Source organism: Pelodiscus sinensis, unplaced genomic scaffold (genome assembly GCF_049634645.1).
Source record: "Pelodiscus sinensis isolate JC-2024 unplaced genomic scaffold, ASM4963464v1 ctg55, whole genome shotgun sequence".
Taxonomy (NCBI): domain Eukaryota; kingdom Metazoa; phylum Chordata; order Testudines; family Trionychidae; genus Pelodiscus; species Pelodiscus sinensis.
Genome location: NW_027465994.1, coordinates 508,998 through 526,502, shown reverse-complemented (window position 1 = coordinate 526,502; position 17,505 = coordinate 508,998). Strand labels below are relative to the sequence as shown.

Here is a 17,505-nt window from a genome sequence, read left to right as displayed (position 1 = left end):
ACTTGTTTCCCTGCTGCCCTCCCGCTAGGTTGGATGCAGAAAGCTAGAGCCAGGCAATGCAGGATAGCGGCTGCTCTGGCCAGTGCCACAGAGCAGGAAGCAGCCGTTGTCCCTCGTCTTCTGCTGGTGCCCCAGACTGAATCTGCTCCTTAGTTTCCAGCCCCCTTTGCACCCACAAAGGCAGCAGGTAAGAGCCACCCAAGTGGAGAGATGCAGTTCCATGGTTGGCAGGCCCTTCTGGGAACAGGGACTGCAGGGGACACCTTCCAGCACACAGCCCATAGTACCCTCTTCCTGCACCTTAAGCCAGCTCCTCTCTGTATACATCTCCTAGCCACCACTCCTCCCTGCATCCTGAGATACCCCCTGTCAGCACATAGTCCCTAGCTGCTCCCTCTCTGCACTCTAAGCTGTTTTCAAACTTTTTGCACTGTGCCCACCACATTTAAATTATTTCTGCTTGTGCTCCCCCCAACCCAGCCAGGCTGACTTGCTGAGGTGAATTGGGGTGAAGGTGGCTTCTTTCTGTGGACCCCACTGCATAGGCATGGGAAGTTGGGGTATAGGGAGTGCTACAGCACTCCCAGCCCCACATGCCAGCTGGACAGTGGTAAGGGGCTCACCACGCTCACTTTTTAAAATGTTCCTGCACAACTGTCCCACTGTACAGAGCTGGATCAACCACTGCTGGCCCTGATGCCCTCAAAATAGAAGTCAAACTATGCCTACACCCAAGGTCCCTGCCCTGAGAAGTCGCCCTAACTCTGCTGGACCCTAGAATTCTTAATAGCATGTTGGGGGGCATCAAATAGAACAATGTTGAGAATCCCTGGGATGAAGGATGGATGAAGTGCATGGCTCACAGAATAAGACACTTCCCTTCTCCTAGGCTCCTTCCCTGCTCAGAATTCCCATTGTTCAGGAAAGTGGTTGTACATATTGTAGCCTGGGGAGGAGATATAGTGGAATTTAGTTGGGTAAGGCTCGCCAATCTGACCAGAGATTCTAAGTCGATCTTCTCTATCCCAGGTTACAAGTGGGTAGAACCAAAAGATTCCCCCTCATAAGGGTTTGCAGACGATTGACAGTCACACTTCAGATTAGGAAATGCAATGAAAATCAATTTTATTGCCACAGGAATAACGATTACAGAAACCACAAAGAATATGGCAGTAAGAACATAGATTAACTGAATTTCTTCCACAGATCAAACTACAACTTATCTATGTATACAGATATTACATAAGAACAGTCGTACTGGCTCAGCCCAAAGGTCCATCCAGCCCGGTATCCTGTCTGCTGACAGTGGCCAGTGCCTTCAGGTCTGATTGGATTAGAGGCAAGGCTTTGAGACAGACCTACCATCAGCTTTATAAGAAGGCAACCAGAGTGGCCAACAGGGTAGTTTGCCTGAGAGTTCACCCTGAGGAGAGACCCATAGTGTTTGGTCTTTTCCTTGAATTTTTTTCTCTTCTGCCCTTCAAAGGGGCATTTAAAAACATGTGAGAAATCTCTCAGAAAGAAGGCGGTGAGATGGTGATGGGTCTGCTGCTACCTGCACCACATGTGCCATGTTTGTCTTCCTCCCAGAAGACAGAAATGATTTCATCTGCACTAAGTGCAAGCTGGTCGCCGTTTTGGAAGAAAAAATTAGAGGACTTGAGGCTCAAGTATCAACCCTACGTTCTGTCAGAGGATGAAGATTTCCTCGATAGAAGGCAGCATTTAACCCTGCAGGCACAGCAGGCTGAAGAGCCAGTCAGGGTAGTACAGGACAAGGAAGAGAACTGGCAGCATGTAATCTCCTGGAGAAGAAGGCCAACTCAGGTGTCTCCCATTCCTGTAGAGGTAAGTAACTGCTTTCAGGCTCTCTGCACAGGCACTACGGTGGAGAATGCTTTGGCAGGGACCTCTCAGGGAAGAAATCAGAAGGGAACACCATCTACTGGAAGGAATGGGATGTGTAGTCCTAGGGATGGGGGGGTCCACAACCCCCCTCCCCAAAAGAAGAAAAGTGGTGGTGGTTGGGGACTCCCTCCTAAGAGGGACTGAGTCATCCATCTGCTGAGATCTGGAATCTCAAAGTGTGCTGCTTTCCAGGAGCTTGAATTCAGGATGTGACTGAGTGTCTTTCAAAACTGATCAAACCTTCCGATTGCTACCCCTTCCTGCTTCTCCATGTAGGAACAAACGATACGGCCAAGAACGACCCTGAGAGGGTCACTGCAGATTATGTAGCACTGGGAAGAAGGATCAAGGAATTTGAAGCACAAGTGGTGTTCTTGTCCATCCTCCCTGTGGAAGGAAAAGGTCCAGGTAGGGATGGTCGAATCATGGAAGTAAATGTGTGGTTGCACAGGTGGTGTCGGAGAGAGGGCTTTGGTTTCTTTGACGATGGGTCTCTCTTCTAGGCATGAGGATTCCTAGGAAGAGATGGGATCCACCTGACCAAGAGAGGAAAGAGGATCTTCGCGGGCAGGCTTGCAAACCTAGTGAGGAGGGATTTTAAACTAGGTTCATTGGGGACAATGATCACATCCCTGAGTTAAGTGGCGAAGTTGGATACTGGAAGAAAACACAAGGAGGAAGGACCAATAAAGGAGTGTACACACAAGTGCAAGAAGCCTGGGAAACAAACAGGAAGAATTAGAAGTCCTGGCCCAGTCAAAGAACTATGATTTGATTGGAATAACGGAGACTTGGTAGGATGACTTGCATGACCAGAGCACTGTCATGGAAGGGTATAAACTGTGTTTCCTGATGGTACTCGGTCCTGCTGTGAAGGCAGGGGACTGGACTCGATGTCAAGGTCCCTTCCAGTTCTATATGAGAGGTATACTTCCATATAACAGGCAGGGGAGAAAAAGAGGAGGAGTTGCACTGTATGTAAGAGAGCAGTATGACTGCTCAGAGCTCTAATGTATAGAGGGAGAAAAGCCTGTGGAGAGTTTATGGGTTAAGTTTAGAGGCGAAAGCAACAGGGTGATGTTGCGGTTGGTGTCTGCTATAGACAATCGGATCAGGTGGATGAGGTAGAAGAGGCTTTCTTCAGACAACTAAGAGAAGCTTCCAGATCACAGGCCCTGGTTCTTATGGGGGACTTGAATCACCCTGACATCTGTTGAGAGACCAATACAGCAGTACACAGACAATCCAGGAAGTTTTTGGAGAATGTTGGGGATAACATCTTGGTACAAGTGCTGAGGGAACTGATCAGGGGCCGTGTGCAGCTTGACCTGCTGCTCACAAAACAGGGAGGAACTAGTAGAGGAAATAGATGTGGGTGGCAACCTGGCAGCAGTGATCATGAGATGGTAGATTTCAGGATCCTGACAAAAGGAAGAAAGGAGAGCAGCAAAATACACACCCTGGACTTCAGAAAAGCAGACTTTGACTCCCTCAGGGAACTGATGGGCAGGATTCCCTGGGATGCTTACATGAAGGGGAAAGGAGCCCAGGAGAGCTAGCACAGGAAGAAACCATCCTGATGCTCAGTAAGAAAAGCAACTATAGTAGGCGACCAGATTAAGCTCACCAAGGATTTCCCCGGTAAGCCAAACGCAAGAAGGGAAGCTTACAAGAAGTGGAAACTTGGACAGATGAGTAGGGAGGAGTATAAATATATTTCTTTAGTTATCAGGAAGGCAAAAGCACAATTGGAATTACTTCACATCCCTTGCTAGCTGTATCAGAGGGGTAGCTGTGTTAGTCTGAATCTGCAAAAGCGGTGAGGAGTCCTGTGGCACCTTATAGACTAACTGAAGTGTAGGAGCATAAGCTTTCGTGGGCAAAGACCCACTTCACAGGGATGTGAAGGGTAACAAGAAGTAAGAGGGTAATCAGAGAGGGTGTGGTGCCCTTACTGGATGAGGGAGGTAACCTAGTGACCGATGATGTGGGAAAAGCTGAAGTACTCAATGCTGTCTTTTCCTCTGTCTTCACAGACAAGGTCAGCTCCCAGACTACTGCACTAGGCAATGCAGTTTGGGAACGAGGTGGGCAGCCCTTGGTGGAGAAGGAACAGGCTAAGAACTATTTAGAAAAGCTGGACATAAACAAATCAATGGGTCTGGATTTAATGCGTCCGAGGTTACTGAGGGATGTTGGCAAATGTCATTGCAGAGCATTTGGCCGTTATCTTTGAAAACTCGTTGATCGGGAGAGATCCTGGATGATTGCAAAAAAAAGCAAATGTAGAGCCTATCTTTAAAGGGAAGAAGAACAATCCAGGGAACTATGGACCAGTGAGCCTTGCTTCCATCCCCGGAAAAACCATGGATGGGATCCTCAAGGAATCCATTTTGAAGTACTTGGAAGAGGAGAAAGTGATCAGGAATAGTCGTTATTGATTCACCAAGAGCAAGTCATGCCTGACTAACATGATTAGCTTCTATGACGAAGTAAATGGCTCTGTGGATATGGGAAAGTCAGTGGATATGATCAGGGCTCACCAAGCCACGGTGAGCCCCGTTCGCCAGCTGCGCTGTTCAGCACGCTGCCCATGCGCTGACTGTGCTGCGCGGCTGTGCTGATTTGTAATCTACTTGCCACAGGCGAGTAGATTACGTTAATTGTTGAGCCCTGGATATTATGTACCTTGACTTTAGCAAAGCTTTTGACATGGTCTCCCACAATATTCTTGCTATTAAGTTAAGGAAGTATGGATTGGATAAATGGACTGTAAGATGGATAGAAAGCTGGCTAGACTGTTGGGCCCAACAGGTAGTGATCAACAGCTCGATGTTTGGTTTCTAGTGGAGTGCCCCAAGGATTGGTTCTAGGGCCGATTTTGTTCAGCATCTTTTATTCATGACCTGGATGAGGGGATGGATTGCACCTTCAGCAAGTTTGTGGATGACACACAGCTAGGGGGAGAGGAAGATATGTTGGAGGGCAGGGATAGTGTCGAGAGGGACATTGATAGATTAGAGCATTGGGCCAAAAGAAATCTAATGAGGTTCAACAAGGACAAGTGTAGAGTCCTGCACTTGGGATGGAAAAATCCGAAGCATTGTTACAGGCTGGGGACCAACTGGCTAAGTAGCAGTTCAGCAGAAAAGGACCTGGGGATTACAGTGGATGAGAAGCTGGATATGAGTCAACAATGTGCCCTTGTAGCCAAGAAGGTGAATGGAATATTAAGTTACTTTAGGAGGAGCATTGCCAGCAGATCCAGAGAAGTGATTATTCCCCTTTATTTGGCTCTGGTGCAGCTACAGCTGGAGTATTGTTAGGTTCTGGGCCCCCCACTATAGAAAGGATGTGGGTCCAGCGGAGAGCAATCAAAATGATGAGGGTGCTGGAGCACTTGACATATGAGGAGAGGCTGAAGGATCTGGGCTTATTTAGTCTGCAGAAGCGAAGAGTGAGGGGGGATTTGATAGCAGCCTTCAACTTCCTGAAGGGAGGTTCCAAAGAGGATGAAGAGAGGCTGTTCTCAGTGGTGACGGATGGCAGAGCAAGGAACAATGGTCTCAAGTTACAGCAGGTGAGGTCTAGGTTGTATATTAGGGAAAACTATTTCAGTAGGAGGGTGGTGAAGTAGTGGAATGGGTTACCGAGGGAGATGGTGGAATCTCCTTCTGTAGGGGCTCGTCTAGATTCCGCTGAAGTTCCGAAAGAGGATATGCAAATTCAGTGGGAATTTGCACATCATCTTCTGCTTTCGAAAGTGAGATCAGAACTTTTGAAAGTGAAAGTAATTGGGACACAGTTTTTTCGGCAACCCCGCCCTTTTTTTGAAAAGCCGCATAAGCCTCATTATTTGAGGAAGAGTGGCTTTTCGAAAGAGGGGGGGTTGCCGAAAAAAAACATGTCCTGACTATTTTGGACACGCCTATTTTGAACATTTAGATTGGAAGAAGATATACAAATTCCCAGGAATTTGCATCTCCTCTTTCAGAACTTTTGCGTAGTCTAGACATAACCTAGAGGTTTTTAAGTCTTGGTTTGACAAAGCCCTGGCTGGGTTGATTTAGTTGGGATTGGTCCTGCTTTGGGCAAGGGGCTGGACGTGATGATCTCCTGAGGTCTCTTCCAGTCCTATGATTATCTAACAGCATTTCATACCCACAAGATCCTATTTTCCCCAAGGCTGGATGTGGAAGGACCAGCCTCCCGTTGCCTGAAAGGCTTTGGAGCAGGTGGAGTATGCGATACCTAAAAGCAAGACTGAAATAAAATAAAAGATAGAATAGTGATAAGTATTTGATTTCTGACCTCAAGGGAAAACAGGTTACACACCAGAGTGGGCTCTGTCAGTGACGGCTGCAGCAGCCTTGACTTTCCTAATTCCTGGGCTTATATTACCCTTTTGGCACCAAAATGTCCTGGATGTTCAATTCCTTGCCCAAAATTGGTCTTGGTACCCTAAGACTTCTGTGGGTGCCTATACCTGATTGGAAGAGATATGGAGGTGGCCCATAAATATTCATGAGAGAGGAGTGACGTTTTCTTGGACCAAATCCCGGAACAACCAGAAAGAGCAGGAACATTGAGGTTAGGTGCAGGAAATCTGGTACTTTTATTTTTGTGGAAGGGTGAAAAGTCAGTTGATGGGAGTTGGCAGATTCTGCTTTCTTGTTCTGATCAAGATTAGGGTTATGGTTCCCGAGATGCTTGTCCAGCTAACCACAAAGCCTTACACAACATACATCTTGGGAAAATAACAAGAAATAAATCTTAACTTATTGTCAACTACCATATTTCTGCTAAAGCTAAATCATACAGAAAATTTAACTCAGTAGGCCCCTTGTATTACTAGCATATTATTAAAAATAAATAAAGGGTAGGAAAAAGTATATCTTAGCAGGCTAAAATATCTCAGTAGGATTGCTGCTGTTGCAGAGTGATAAACTCTTGGCTTTAATTTCCCAGTGGCCTTCTTAGACACACAGAAGTCCTAAGGGCTAATATAGACCTATGTAAGAGATGGGGCCATAGATGTGGTTTGATTACCTTGCTTAGCAGTCATATTTTTACTGGGAGTTGAGATCTCCTCTTACTTACTGAGCATTGACACTTCTTGACCATGAATAACGTACACAGTTCCCTACGTTAAAGAGCTTAGTCTAAAAGATAAACAGAAAATAAGAAGGGAAAAAGGTGTTTAATTCAAGCATTTTCCTAAGGCACCATTTTCTGGTTTACAGGTGAGGCTGACAGGATCTTTGCTGATGGCAAAGGGTGTTTGGGGATGGGATTGGACTCCTTGATTTGTTTGGATGTTCTTGGCCTGATAGGAAGAGTGCATAGATTAGCCACTGATATTTGCTACGCTGCAGAAATCTGACAGTAAATGAAGATCTAACTTCTTTGACAGTTGGGGATATTTGACTCTCTCTTAGAGGCATACATCTGCTCGTTTGTTTTTTGTAGGTACACATTCCTGTCTGACTCCCCCCTTCCTTCCCCCTTGTAAACTCGGGGGCAATGTCTCTGTCCCCAAATAACATGCAGCACAATGGGGCTCTGATTCCGAGTGGGGGACTGCAAGTGCCGCCACAACACACATAATTTGAGGATGAGTGCCTGCCTTGATCATGAATCCCAGAGCAGACTTGTCTCCCTCTCAGACCTGTTTCCCTAACAGATCTCAGTGCTTCATTTCTGAGTGCCAAAGGAATAAATTGTCCCAAAAGGTGATCTGGATCTTTATGATAACTGGGCAATGCAGCTTTAGTTCTGCTTCCCAGAACCAAGCAGACAGTTGGCTAGTCTGTGGGATGCTGTGTCTCACACCTGGCTATGAAACAAGCCAGTTTATTGTGCAAAAAATGTTCTTTTCCTAGGGACAGGTCCTTGTCGTCAAAATCCTGCTCTGGAGTTAATATGGTCAGCGTAGGAGTTGGCACAAGGCCAGGCCTTGCAAGAGGAGCCAGCTCAGGATTGAGGTGTGTTGGACACACTGGCCCACGTGGCTTGTCCAAGGCTGCCTTCTGTGTCTCTAGTGCTAACTCATTCTCTTCACCAGATGTGACACTGAAACAGATGAGAGCATCTTGCAGAGGAGACAGAAGCAGATAGATTATGGGAAGAACACTCTTGGCTACCAGAACTTCCTACAAGTAGTCCCCAAGTGAGGTGTCCCTGGCTTTCACCTCCCCTTCCTGTATGAGCTTGATGATTCTGCCTGTGGCCATGGTTTCCCCACCAAGGGAAGAGATATCTGAAACTGATATACAGTGATGTCCGTCCTCTTAATCCTGCTTGGGGGCAACTTCCTTTCCCTGCCCATTTCAAAAGTCCCAGAAATGTGGCCTATTCAGGAGCCTTTAAGGTGTGCTTCCTACATGCTGTTTGTGATGGAGCCATCTGGCTATTCGTGCCATGCTCCTGCTGGATTAGGGTGGTCTTTTTGCTGGGGTGAGGAATGTTTAATGGAAGCACCTGTCACTGCTAATGTTTGCTTCATTCCTAGGGCTGCTCGGCAGCCAGGGATTCACCCCCGAACTCCAAATAAGTACAAGAAGTACAGCCGCCGCTCCTGGGACATGCAAGTCAAGCTGTGGAGACGGGCCTTGCATGCCTGGGACCCACCCACCCAGCACCCTCTCCCATGCAGAGAAGGATTTCCAAGGAAAGTGTCTCCCAGTTGCCCATGGCTCTAGAGTCTTGCGGGGGAGAACCTCTTCTGGGGGAGGAAGAGGCAGAAGCTTAACAATGTGGTGGATCCACCCAAACAAATGTGTTGTCCTTCCAGGAGCTTCCTAGTATCCCTGTGGATACAGTGACCATTACACTGAGCTGCCTTAGGCAGAAGTAGAGTGAATGGTATGTAGCCATGCCTGGGGGGTTCTGTGAAGTCTTGTACTGTATGACACTTAAGAGTTAGGTGTCAGGAGCCTTATGCCATACAAAAGGGGGATTGATACTCAAAATGTCCCAGTGGTGAGCATAGTATCACTTCCCCAGTGCTCTGAAAATGCTTCCTGTGATGTATGGGTATCTGCTTTGCCATCTCCCCCAGCTGCATGGTAGGCATTGGGGAGAAAAGATCAGGGGACTGGGACACCAATTGCTGACTTGGAGGAGAGAGCAAGGACTAAGTCCAGTGTCTCCTGTCTCTTCTTCCAGTGCTCACTGGAGAGGAGTCCTGCCTGCCCTTCCCAGTCTGGGCATGCAGGGCCTGATGATCTCTCCTAGGTTTGAAGCATGGTGTGGAATGACAGTGCTGGTTCATGTGATGTCCAGTGCACCCAATTATCTTTCCTGCTCCTTTCCACTGACTGGGTCCATGTGAATTAAATTGCAGTTTGTCTGCAAGGCAGGGGCTGGTGAGACTCTCAGGAATGATGGAGGCAAATTCTGTGAGTGACTTCTCGGAGTACCAGGCTAGTCTTCTGAAGTCTCTTGAAAACCTGCCAAGAGAATCCCTGGGCACACAGGTATGTGGGCTTGCTTTCTCCTATTTTTTGCTGGTGAGAGGGACTTAGGGCAGCAGTAGAGGATGGTATGTATTGGTTCATTGGGAGCACAAGAGTATTTGGCATTATCTCACTAGCTTGGCAGGAGGGGTATTGTGTGTGCCATACAGTCTGGAAGTTTTGTGCCTTCCTCTGGACACTGATGCAGGAAGGTATTATTGGCCATTGTCCTAGGGAAGGAGTGAAGTGTGTGTGTGTGGGGGGGGGGGGGCATCTTTAGTGGAACACTGTCATGCTTTGGATTTCAGGCTTGTGCTTCTCATATCAGGTTTGTTTTGTATTAATTTCTGTCTTGTCATGTTTTCAGTTTGTTGGCCTGTCAGCTGGCTGCTCCTCCCCATGGCTGCCCCAGATTGACTGCAACTTGCTGCCCCTCCTAGGAAACACACATGCTTGTCCATACTGCTGCTGGATGTGGCTATGACTCCAGAGAGTCCAGAGTGTTTGCTGCCTCAGAATTGGCAGTGTTTGGAGAGTGGAAAGAGCTCAGTCATCCCACTACATATAAGCCCAGCTGCAAGGATCTCCTGAACTTATGGAGGACGTGAGATTATCCTGAAGGTTCCGTTCAGGTGGCTGGTCTGTCCCTGGGAGATCTGTTCAGAGGGAGTTGGGGGAGGGAGATGGAAGTGTGGGTCAATAAAATGTTCCAAAAGACTCTAATAGGTGCCGGTTGGGTTCTCTTTCTGTCCCTAGGGCTCTGCTCACCACAGGGAGGCTTTGGCAATTGATGAGAACTCAGATAAGGGGGAGTAGGGACCCTTCCCCTGCAGCGGGCACTCCAAGTCAGGTAAGGGTGCCCTCAGTCGGGGCAGCGCTGTGGGAGGGGAGAAGGGAAGATGATGCCTGGCGGGAGAGCTCGTGTCTCCGCAGGGCTGCTGCCGGTGCAGATCTTTAACCAGAAAGAGGCGAAGTCCCGGCCCCCTCCAGCCTGACACCAGCACCCGGAGGAGCAGCAGCGTCCCTGGGCGAAGCGCGCGTCTGCACGCTCAGCGCACGCGGCGGGCGTTGCTCTGGAGCAGCCCCAGGGTTGCGTCCTTGTTACAGTCGGACCAAAAGGCGCCAGCGCGCGGACGAGGCCGCAGGGGGCGCTGCAGCACGTGCCGCGAGAGCCCTCGGGGGATGGGGAATGCATGGCTAGCCCGTTGCCATGGCTACGGTGACAGCCATCGTGAGTCAGGCAGGGGCCCCCGCGGCGCGTGCCCGAGGGCGGGACTACATTTCCCGCCATGCTTTGCTGGACGGGACAGCCCGGGGGGGGGGGGGGGGGGGGCGCTGACCGGGACCTCCGATGTGATTGCGGCGGGCGCGGCGCGGAGCAGCCTGGCGGGTGGGTCCCGAGCCGGGCCCCTGGGTCCCGCAGCGCAACAGGCGGGGCGGCCCCGACAGCCCGCGGGCCCCCCCGCGCCCCCCCGCTGGCAGCGCCCCGCCTCATGCCCCCCACTGGCCCCCCCGTGCCCCCCTGCTGGCAGCGCCCCGCCTCGTGCCCCCCGTGCCCCCCACTGGCCCCCCCATGCCCTCCCGCTGGCAGCGCCCCGCCTCGTGCCCCCCACTGGCCCCCCCGTGTCCCCCCGCTGGCAGCGCCCCGCCTCATGCCCCCCCGTGCCCCCCCGCTGGCAGCACCCCGCCTTGTGTCCCCCACTGGCCCCCCCGGGCCCCCCCCGCTGGCAGCGCCCCGCCTCATGCCCCCCACTGGCCCCCCCGTGCCCCCCTGCTGGCAGCGCCCCGCCTCGTGCCCCCCGTGCCCCCCACTGGCCCCCCCATGCCCTCCCGCTGGCAGCGCCCCGCCTCGTGCCCCCCACTGGCCCCCCCGTGCCCCCCTGCTGGCAGCGCCCCGCCTCAAGCCCCCCGTGCCCCCCACTGGCCCCCCCATGCCCTCCCGCTGGCAGCGCCCCGCCTCGTGCCCCCCACTGGCCCCCCCGTGTCCCCCCGCTGGCAGCGCCCCGCCTCGTGCCCCCCACTGGCCCCCCCGTGTCCCCCCGCTGGCAGCGCCCCGCCTCATGCCCCCCACTGGCCCCCCCATGCCCCCCCGCTGGCAGCGCCCCGCCTCAAGCCCCCCACTGGCCCCCCCCGTGCTCCCCCGCTGGCAGCGCCCCGCCTCAAGCCCCCCACTGGCCCCCCCCGTGCCCCCCCGCTGGCAGCGCCCCGCCTCAAGCCCCCCGTGCCCCCCACTGGCCCCCCCATGCCCCCCCACTGGCAGCACCCCGCCTTGTGTCCCCCACTGGCCCCCCCGTGCCCCCCTGCTGGCAGCGCCCCGCCTCATGCCCCCCACTGGCCCCCCCGTGCCCCCCGCTGGCAGCGCCCCGCCTCGTGCCCCCCGCTGGCAGCGCCCCGCCTCAAGCCCCCCGTGCCCCCCACTGGCCCCCCCATGCCCCCCCGCTGGCAGCGCCCCGCCTCGTGCCCCCCACTGGCCCCCCGTGCCCCCCCGCTGGCAGCGCCCCGCCTCGTGCCCCCCACTGGCCCCCCCGTGCCCCCCCGCTGGCAGCGCCCCGCCTCAAGCCCCCCGTGCCCCCCACTGGCCCCCCTGTGCCCTCTCGCTGGCAGCATCCTGCCTGAAGCCCCCCTGTACTTCCATTGCCCCCCCCACTGGCTCTCCCTGTGCTCCCCCCCGCTGGAAGCGCCCCGCCTCAAACCTCCCGTACCTCCCACTGGCCCCCCGTGTCCCCCCGCTGGCAGTGCCACGCCTCAAGCCCCCCTGTACCTCCATTGCCCCCCCCCACTGGCCCCCCCGTGCCGCCCCGCTGGCAGCGCTGCGTCTCAAGCCCCCTGTACCCCCCACTGGCCCCCCCGTGCCTCCCCGCTGGCTACGCCCCGCCTCAAGCCCCCGTACCTCCCACTGGCCCCCGCGTGCCCCCCCGCTGGCAGCGCCACGCATCAAGCCCCCCTGTACCTCCATTGCCCCCCCACTGTCCCCCCCCGTACCGCCCCGCTGGCAGCGCTGCGTCTCAAGCCCCCCATACCCCCCCACTGGCCCCCCCGTACCCCCCACTAGCAGCACCATGCCTCAAGCCCCCCTGTACCTCCATTGCCCCCCCACTGGCCCCCCCGTACCCCTCCGCTGGCAGCGCTGCGCCTCAAGCCCCCCGTACCTCCCACTGGCCCCCCTATGCCCCCCCGCTGGTAGTGCCTGCTTCAAGCCCCCCGTACCCCCATTACCCCCCCACTGGCTCCCCCTGTGTCCCCCTTGCCCCCCACTAGTTCCCCCTGTGCCCCCCCGCTGGCAGCGCCCCGCCTCAAGCCCCCCGTACTCCACACTGGCTCCCCCTGTGCCCCCCCTTACCTCCTGCTAGCAGCGCTCCGCCTCAAGCCCCTCTACCCCCCCTTGCCCTCCGCTGAGTCCCCCTATGCCCCTCCGCTGGCAGCGCCCCATCTCAAGCCCCCCATACCTCCCCTTGCCCCCAACTGGCTCCTCCTGTGCCCCTCCCGCTGGCAGCGCCCCACCTCACAGCCCCCAGTTCTCCCCCCCCCCACGTCAGCGCTCCGCCACTGCCTCAGTCCACCTGTGTCCCCCCCTTTACCCCCAATTGGCAGTCCTCTGCTCTGCCTTGCATCTCCCTGTGTCCTCCCCTGCCTCGCAGCCCCCTGTGTTTTTCACCTTTTGCCTCCCCCCCCACTCGTAGCCTCTCACCTCAAGCCCCCCTTTCCCCTCTCCCCCATTGGCAGCCCCCCACCTCCGACACTGCCTCGCAACCCCCTGTGTTTCCCTGTCTCCTGCCCTGCTGGCAGCCCCATGCCTCTGCCCCCACCTCACAGCCCATGAACCCTCTTCCCCTCCCTCCCCCTGCTGGCAGCCCCTGTCTCCCTGTCCCCCTTCCCTGCCTCTGCCCCCACCTCACAGCCTTCTGAGTCCCCCCCCTTTTTCCTCCCCCCCCCACTGGCAGCCCCTCACTTTCTCCCCCTCGCAGCCCCCCCTTTCCCCTGCTGGCAGACCCCTGTGTCTCCCTCTGCCTCCTGCTGGCAGCTCTGACCCCACCTTACAGCCCCCTGTGCCCTCCTTTGTCCCCCCCATTGGCATCCCCCTGTCTATGCCCCCACTTTGCAGCTCCCATGTCCCCCTTTCTCCCCACCCCCGTTGGCAGCCCCCTGCCTCCGACCCCACCTTACAGCTAGCTCCCTGTGTCGTCCTTCTCCCCCGCTGGCAGCCCCCTTTGTCTCCCTGTCCCTTCTCCTCCCCCTCCCGGCAGCCCCCCACCACTGTCCCCACGTCCCTTCTCCTCCATTGGCAGCCCCCTATGTCCCTCTTCCCTCCTCACTGGCAGCCCCCTGTGTCTGGCTGTCCCCTGTTTTCCCCAGCTGGCAGCCTTCTGTGCCCACCACGCCTCCAAGCTAGCAGTTTCCTGCCCCTTTCAGACATAAGTGTCTGTCTGCCCCGGGGAAGCAGGGCAAGACTGGGTTGGTGACCCCTAGTGCTGCTCTAGGCTCAGAGGGTCAGTGCGATGGGGAAGGAGGCCTGAGGCTGGCACCTTCTGCCGCCCTAGTGCTGCCATTGTGGGGGAATGGCTGAGCTGGATGGGGTGCTGACATTAGGTGACTTTGCTCTGCTTCACTGTTTGTGTCTGATTTTCTCAGGCTGTGCCAGGAGACCTCTCCCCATCTGTAGCCTTTGTCCTCCTCCTGCTCATGTGACCTGTGGGATCAGCTAGCTGGCACTTGGCATGTTCAGAGTGACTGGAGGGCGAGCACATTGTTTCCCTGGGTTGGTTTGACTTGGTGCAGCATCATCCTGGATGTTGGGGGGCAAGTTGACTTGAAAGAGTATAGGCTGAGAATGAGAGGTGCTGGGTCTTTGGACAGCTGATGCGGTGGTAAAGGGATCCCCTTCACTAGGGAGCAGCATAAAGACCCACAGGCATAGATTGGCTCTTTCGTTTTGTTTTCTGCTTTGGCAATTGTTGGTAAGTCCTTCCTGTTGTATCCTGCATTAGGTTAAGTGGAGCAATTCCTTCTTGCTGCTGCATGTTATGTGGGAGAAATCTCTCTGGAAGCCAGGTGCTGTGGACTTCCTCCTCTGAGACCGTTCTCACAGACAGATGTCTTATAACCAAGTTAGTATGCTCTGTGGTAGTGGTCACTAAGTGAAGCTACAAGGAGTGCCACGTGATCTGGCAGTAAGTGGGTACTGCTGTCCATTGCTGGCTTTGCCCATGTAGATGGTAGAGTCTGCACCATGATGAGATTAAATTGTGTAAATAATGCTTCACCCTCTTCAGAGACTTTAACAGGGTTCAAAAAAGAGCTAGATAGATTCTTGGAGGTTAGGTCCATCAATGGCTGTTACGAACGGTGTCCCTGGCCTCTGTTTGTCTGGAAACGGGTGATGGGAGGGATCATGTGAGGATTACCTGCTGTGTTCCCTTCTCCTGGGGTATCTGTATTGGCCACTGTGGGCAGACAGGATACTGGGCTAGATGGACCGTTGGTCTGACCCAGTATGGCCGTTCTTATGTTCTTTAATGCCACCCACCACAGGAGCTAAATGTGCTTTACTAATGTTAGTAGATTGTTTCTCTTAGGCATCTTTTGGGTAGTCTGAGGCACAGAGAAATGATGTGACTTACCCACAATAATATAGGGAGCTGTGACAAAACTGGTACCATACCTCAGGAACTCTATGCTGTAGTTACAACCATAGCACTGTGGAACCTGTGCATTACTTATTTTCATTGCTGAAAAGGCAGAATGTTTGTTGAGTCACCATAAGATTGATGATTCCACCCTTTCCCCTAAGCGTGGAGTGGGGATGGGGAGTTTGTTTATGAAAGCTGCTTCGGGGTTGCGTAAAGGAGATGCTACTTGAACTGCATGCAAGGGAGAATGATTCATTTTGTTGGTTCAGAAACCAGAAGCTAACTCAAAACTTGCTTGGTCCTCTTGATTATTTGGAAGATGAGGACTAGCTGTAGAGGCTGGGCTCATGGAATGTACCTGGGATGTGGGGGCTGAAGGAAAGAACCCGACATTGGTTAGGGTGATAGAAGCAGCTAGAGATCAGTCAGGGCAAACAAAAAACATTGTTGTCTGAGCCCCCAAAAGGTGATGAAACAGATCCTTATAGAATGGTGATGAGCTAGTGTACTGTGGGCCTGACAGGGCTGTGATTCTGTGGCTCAAATAAGTATCTGTAGCTTATTTCAGGCTGTCTGGCATTGTTTCATTCTTGTTTGTTGCTCATACAGTGCACTATGAGCAAGGAGACTAAGAGCACCAGTATTCTTTCTCATAACTCCAAGGAAGCCTGGGGTGGGCAAGCAGGTTTTCTGATCTTGGGGCTGTTCCCGGTGTTGCCAGTGCACCTGTTTGTTGCATCTCTGGGAATTCCTCAGATCAATTAAGATTTCCCTTTGGATGCCTATAACTGATGAGTACATAGATGAGAAATGAGGCCAGTTCTGGCAAGGAACACTTTCTGGCAGTGGCTGCACGTGAGGTCTCTAACTCCAGCGGCACCAATATGGGCCCGGGCACACTCCTTACACCAGTGGTCCCCAACACGGTGCCCGCGGGCACCATGGTGCCCACCAGGTCATTTCTGTGCGCACACCAAGTGATTGGGGGCTGACCCCGCCCTCGGGTGCATGGTGCATGGCGCATGGGCAGCCCCGCCCCCGGGTGCACAGCACAAGGGCTATGCCGGCCCTGGGCGCGTGGCGTATGGGTGGCCCCGCCCCATGGCGCATGGCACAGGAGCAGTGCTGGCCCCGGGCGCATGGCGTATGGGCAGCTCTACCCCTGTGCATGTGGCACAGGAGCAGCACCAGCCCCGGGAGAGCGGTGCATGGGTGGCGCCAGCACTGGGCACGCGGCGTATGGGTGGTCCTGCCCCATGGCGCACGGCACAGGAGCAGTGCTGGCCCCGGGCGCATGGCGTATGGGTGGTCCCGCCCCCGGGCGCAGCCCTACCCCAGGGCGCGTGTGCGGCCCCACTCCTGGGTGCCCGGCGTGTGAGTGGCCCCGCCCCCGGGTGCCTGGCAGCCCCAAAAGGTTGGGGACCACTGCCTTACACAATCTTCTTCATGGAGACGTCGTTTGATCTCAGAGTGTTGGGAACCATTCTTGATGATGGTCCTCCAGGTTACCCAATCCTTCATCGGCCTCTCCCAGGTGTCAGCGTCAATGCCGCAATTTATTAAGGTGTTCTTAAGAACATCCCTCTAGTGCTGCTTCTGCCCACCATGAGACCTCATCCCAGTCCTCAGCTGAGCATAGAAAATATGTTTAGGCAAGTGTGTGTCAGGCATCCTGACCACGTGACCAGACCATCGTAGCTGCCTGTGGGTGATTATTACGATTATTGCTGCAAGAATCAGCCTCTGCGAGGATATTAACGTTGGTCTGTCTGTCCTGCCACTTGATGCCCAAATTCTCCTCAGGCACCTTTGGTGGAATTTCTCCAGATCTTTAATATGTCATCTATAGAGAGTCCAGGATTCAGCTCCATACAGCACCATTGGGATGACTACAGCACTGTAGACATCAATCTTGGTCTACATCTTGATGTCACAGTCATCGAAGACTCGCCTCCGTAAATGTCCATAAGCTGCACTGGCACTGGAGATTCGATGGTAGATTTCATTGTCGATGTCAGCATTGCTAGACAGATCACTTCTGAGATGAGAGAAACTGTTGATGTTCTCCAGCACTTGGTCGTCTGCTGTGATGGTTGGTTTGGATAACGATATGGTGAGTGTTGGCTGAAAGAAAACCTTGGTCTTTCATGACCTGCTAACCTGCATCCTACTTCAGAAGACATTCAAATCTGCACTTGAAAGGGAATCCTCTGAACTGGCATTCATGCTAAAATTCGACACCCTCCGCACCGGACTTAATAAAGACCCCAACTATCTTACACATTACAAAGATAGCTTCCCCAATTATCACCTCTAATACTATTAACTCACAGACATTTCCCCTTCCCCACCTCTAATATCATTAACTCACTGGCATTCACCTTCCTTCCCCCCCGCACATCCCCCTTCTGTTCTGTAATGTGATTTGTCCTTTTCATGTGTGTTCATTTTTTTTAATTGTATCCTTTGGTATATATGGTTGTGACTGTTTTCTTCCATTATTTGATCTGAGG

At 53.7% G+C, this 17,505-nt stretch overlaps 3 protein-coding genes across 6 annotated transcripts in view; all 3 read left to right on the top strand.

Moving 5' to 3' along the window:
- The window catches only part of LOC102457870 (oocyte-specific histone RNA stem-loop-binding protein 2), a 147,518-nt gene extending 137,405 nt beyond the window's left edge, over positions 1 to 10,113 (top strand). Inside the window, exons 5-9 of the mRNA XM_075917906.1 lie at positions 7,791 to 7,892; positions 7,973 to 8,077; positions 8,420 to 8,578; positions 9,254 to 9,386; positions 9,733 to 10,113. Coding sequence (XP_075774021.1) covers positions 7,791 to 7,892; positions 7,973 to 8,077; positions 8,420 to 8,578; positions 9,254 to 9,386; positions 9,733 to 9,849 — 616 coding nt within the window. The 3' untranslated portion in view covers positions 9,850 to 10,113. The remainder of the gene's footprint in view (positions 1 to 7,790; positions 7,893 to 7,972; positions 8,078 to 8,419; positions 8,579 to 9,253; positions 9,387 to 9,732) is intronic.
- Positions 9,859 to 15,624, top strand: LOC142825758 (uncharacterized). The gene is made up of 4 exons (XM_075917874.1): positions 9,859 to 9,997; positions 10,122 to 10,215; positions 10,299 to 11,676; positions 15,602 to 15,624. Exons 2-4 carry the CDS (start codon positions 10,156 to 10,158, stop codon positions 15,622 to 15,624), a joined length of 1,461 nt encoding a protein of 486 aa, XP_075773989.1. The 5' UTR covers positions 9,859 to 9,997; positions 10,122 to 10,155.
- Positions 14,023 to 17,505, top strand: part of LOC102462263 (C-terminal-binding protein 2) — a 33,933-nt gene continuing 30,450 nt past the window's right edge. For 2 of the 4 annotated variants that reach the window (XR_012900106.1, XM_025183922.2), the window contains exon 1: positions 14,026 to 14,470. The gene's annotated coding sequence lies outside the window, so the exon portion shown is untranslated. Of the gene's footprint in view, positions 14,471 to 17,505 lie in introns of all 4 variants that reach the window. The other 2 variants (XM_075917898.1, XM_075917899.1) reach the window with 2 other exon arrangements.

Bases quoted from the DNA above. Each gene is read 5' to 3' on its own strand.
- LOC142825758 (XM_075917874.1), top strand. From the start codon at position 10,156: ATGAGAACTCAGATAAGGGGGAGTAGGGACCCTTCCCCTGCAGCGGGC. The intron at 10,216-10,298 runs GTAAGGGTGCCC...GTGTCTCCGCAG, and splicing joins CAGCGGGCACTCCAAGTCAG to GGCTGCTGCCGGTGCAGATC. The intron at 11,677-15,601 runs GCCCCGCCTCAT...TTGCTCATACAG, and splicing joins CGTGCCCCCCTGCTGGCAGC to TGCACTATGAGCAAGGAGAC.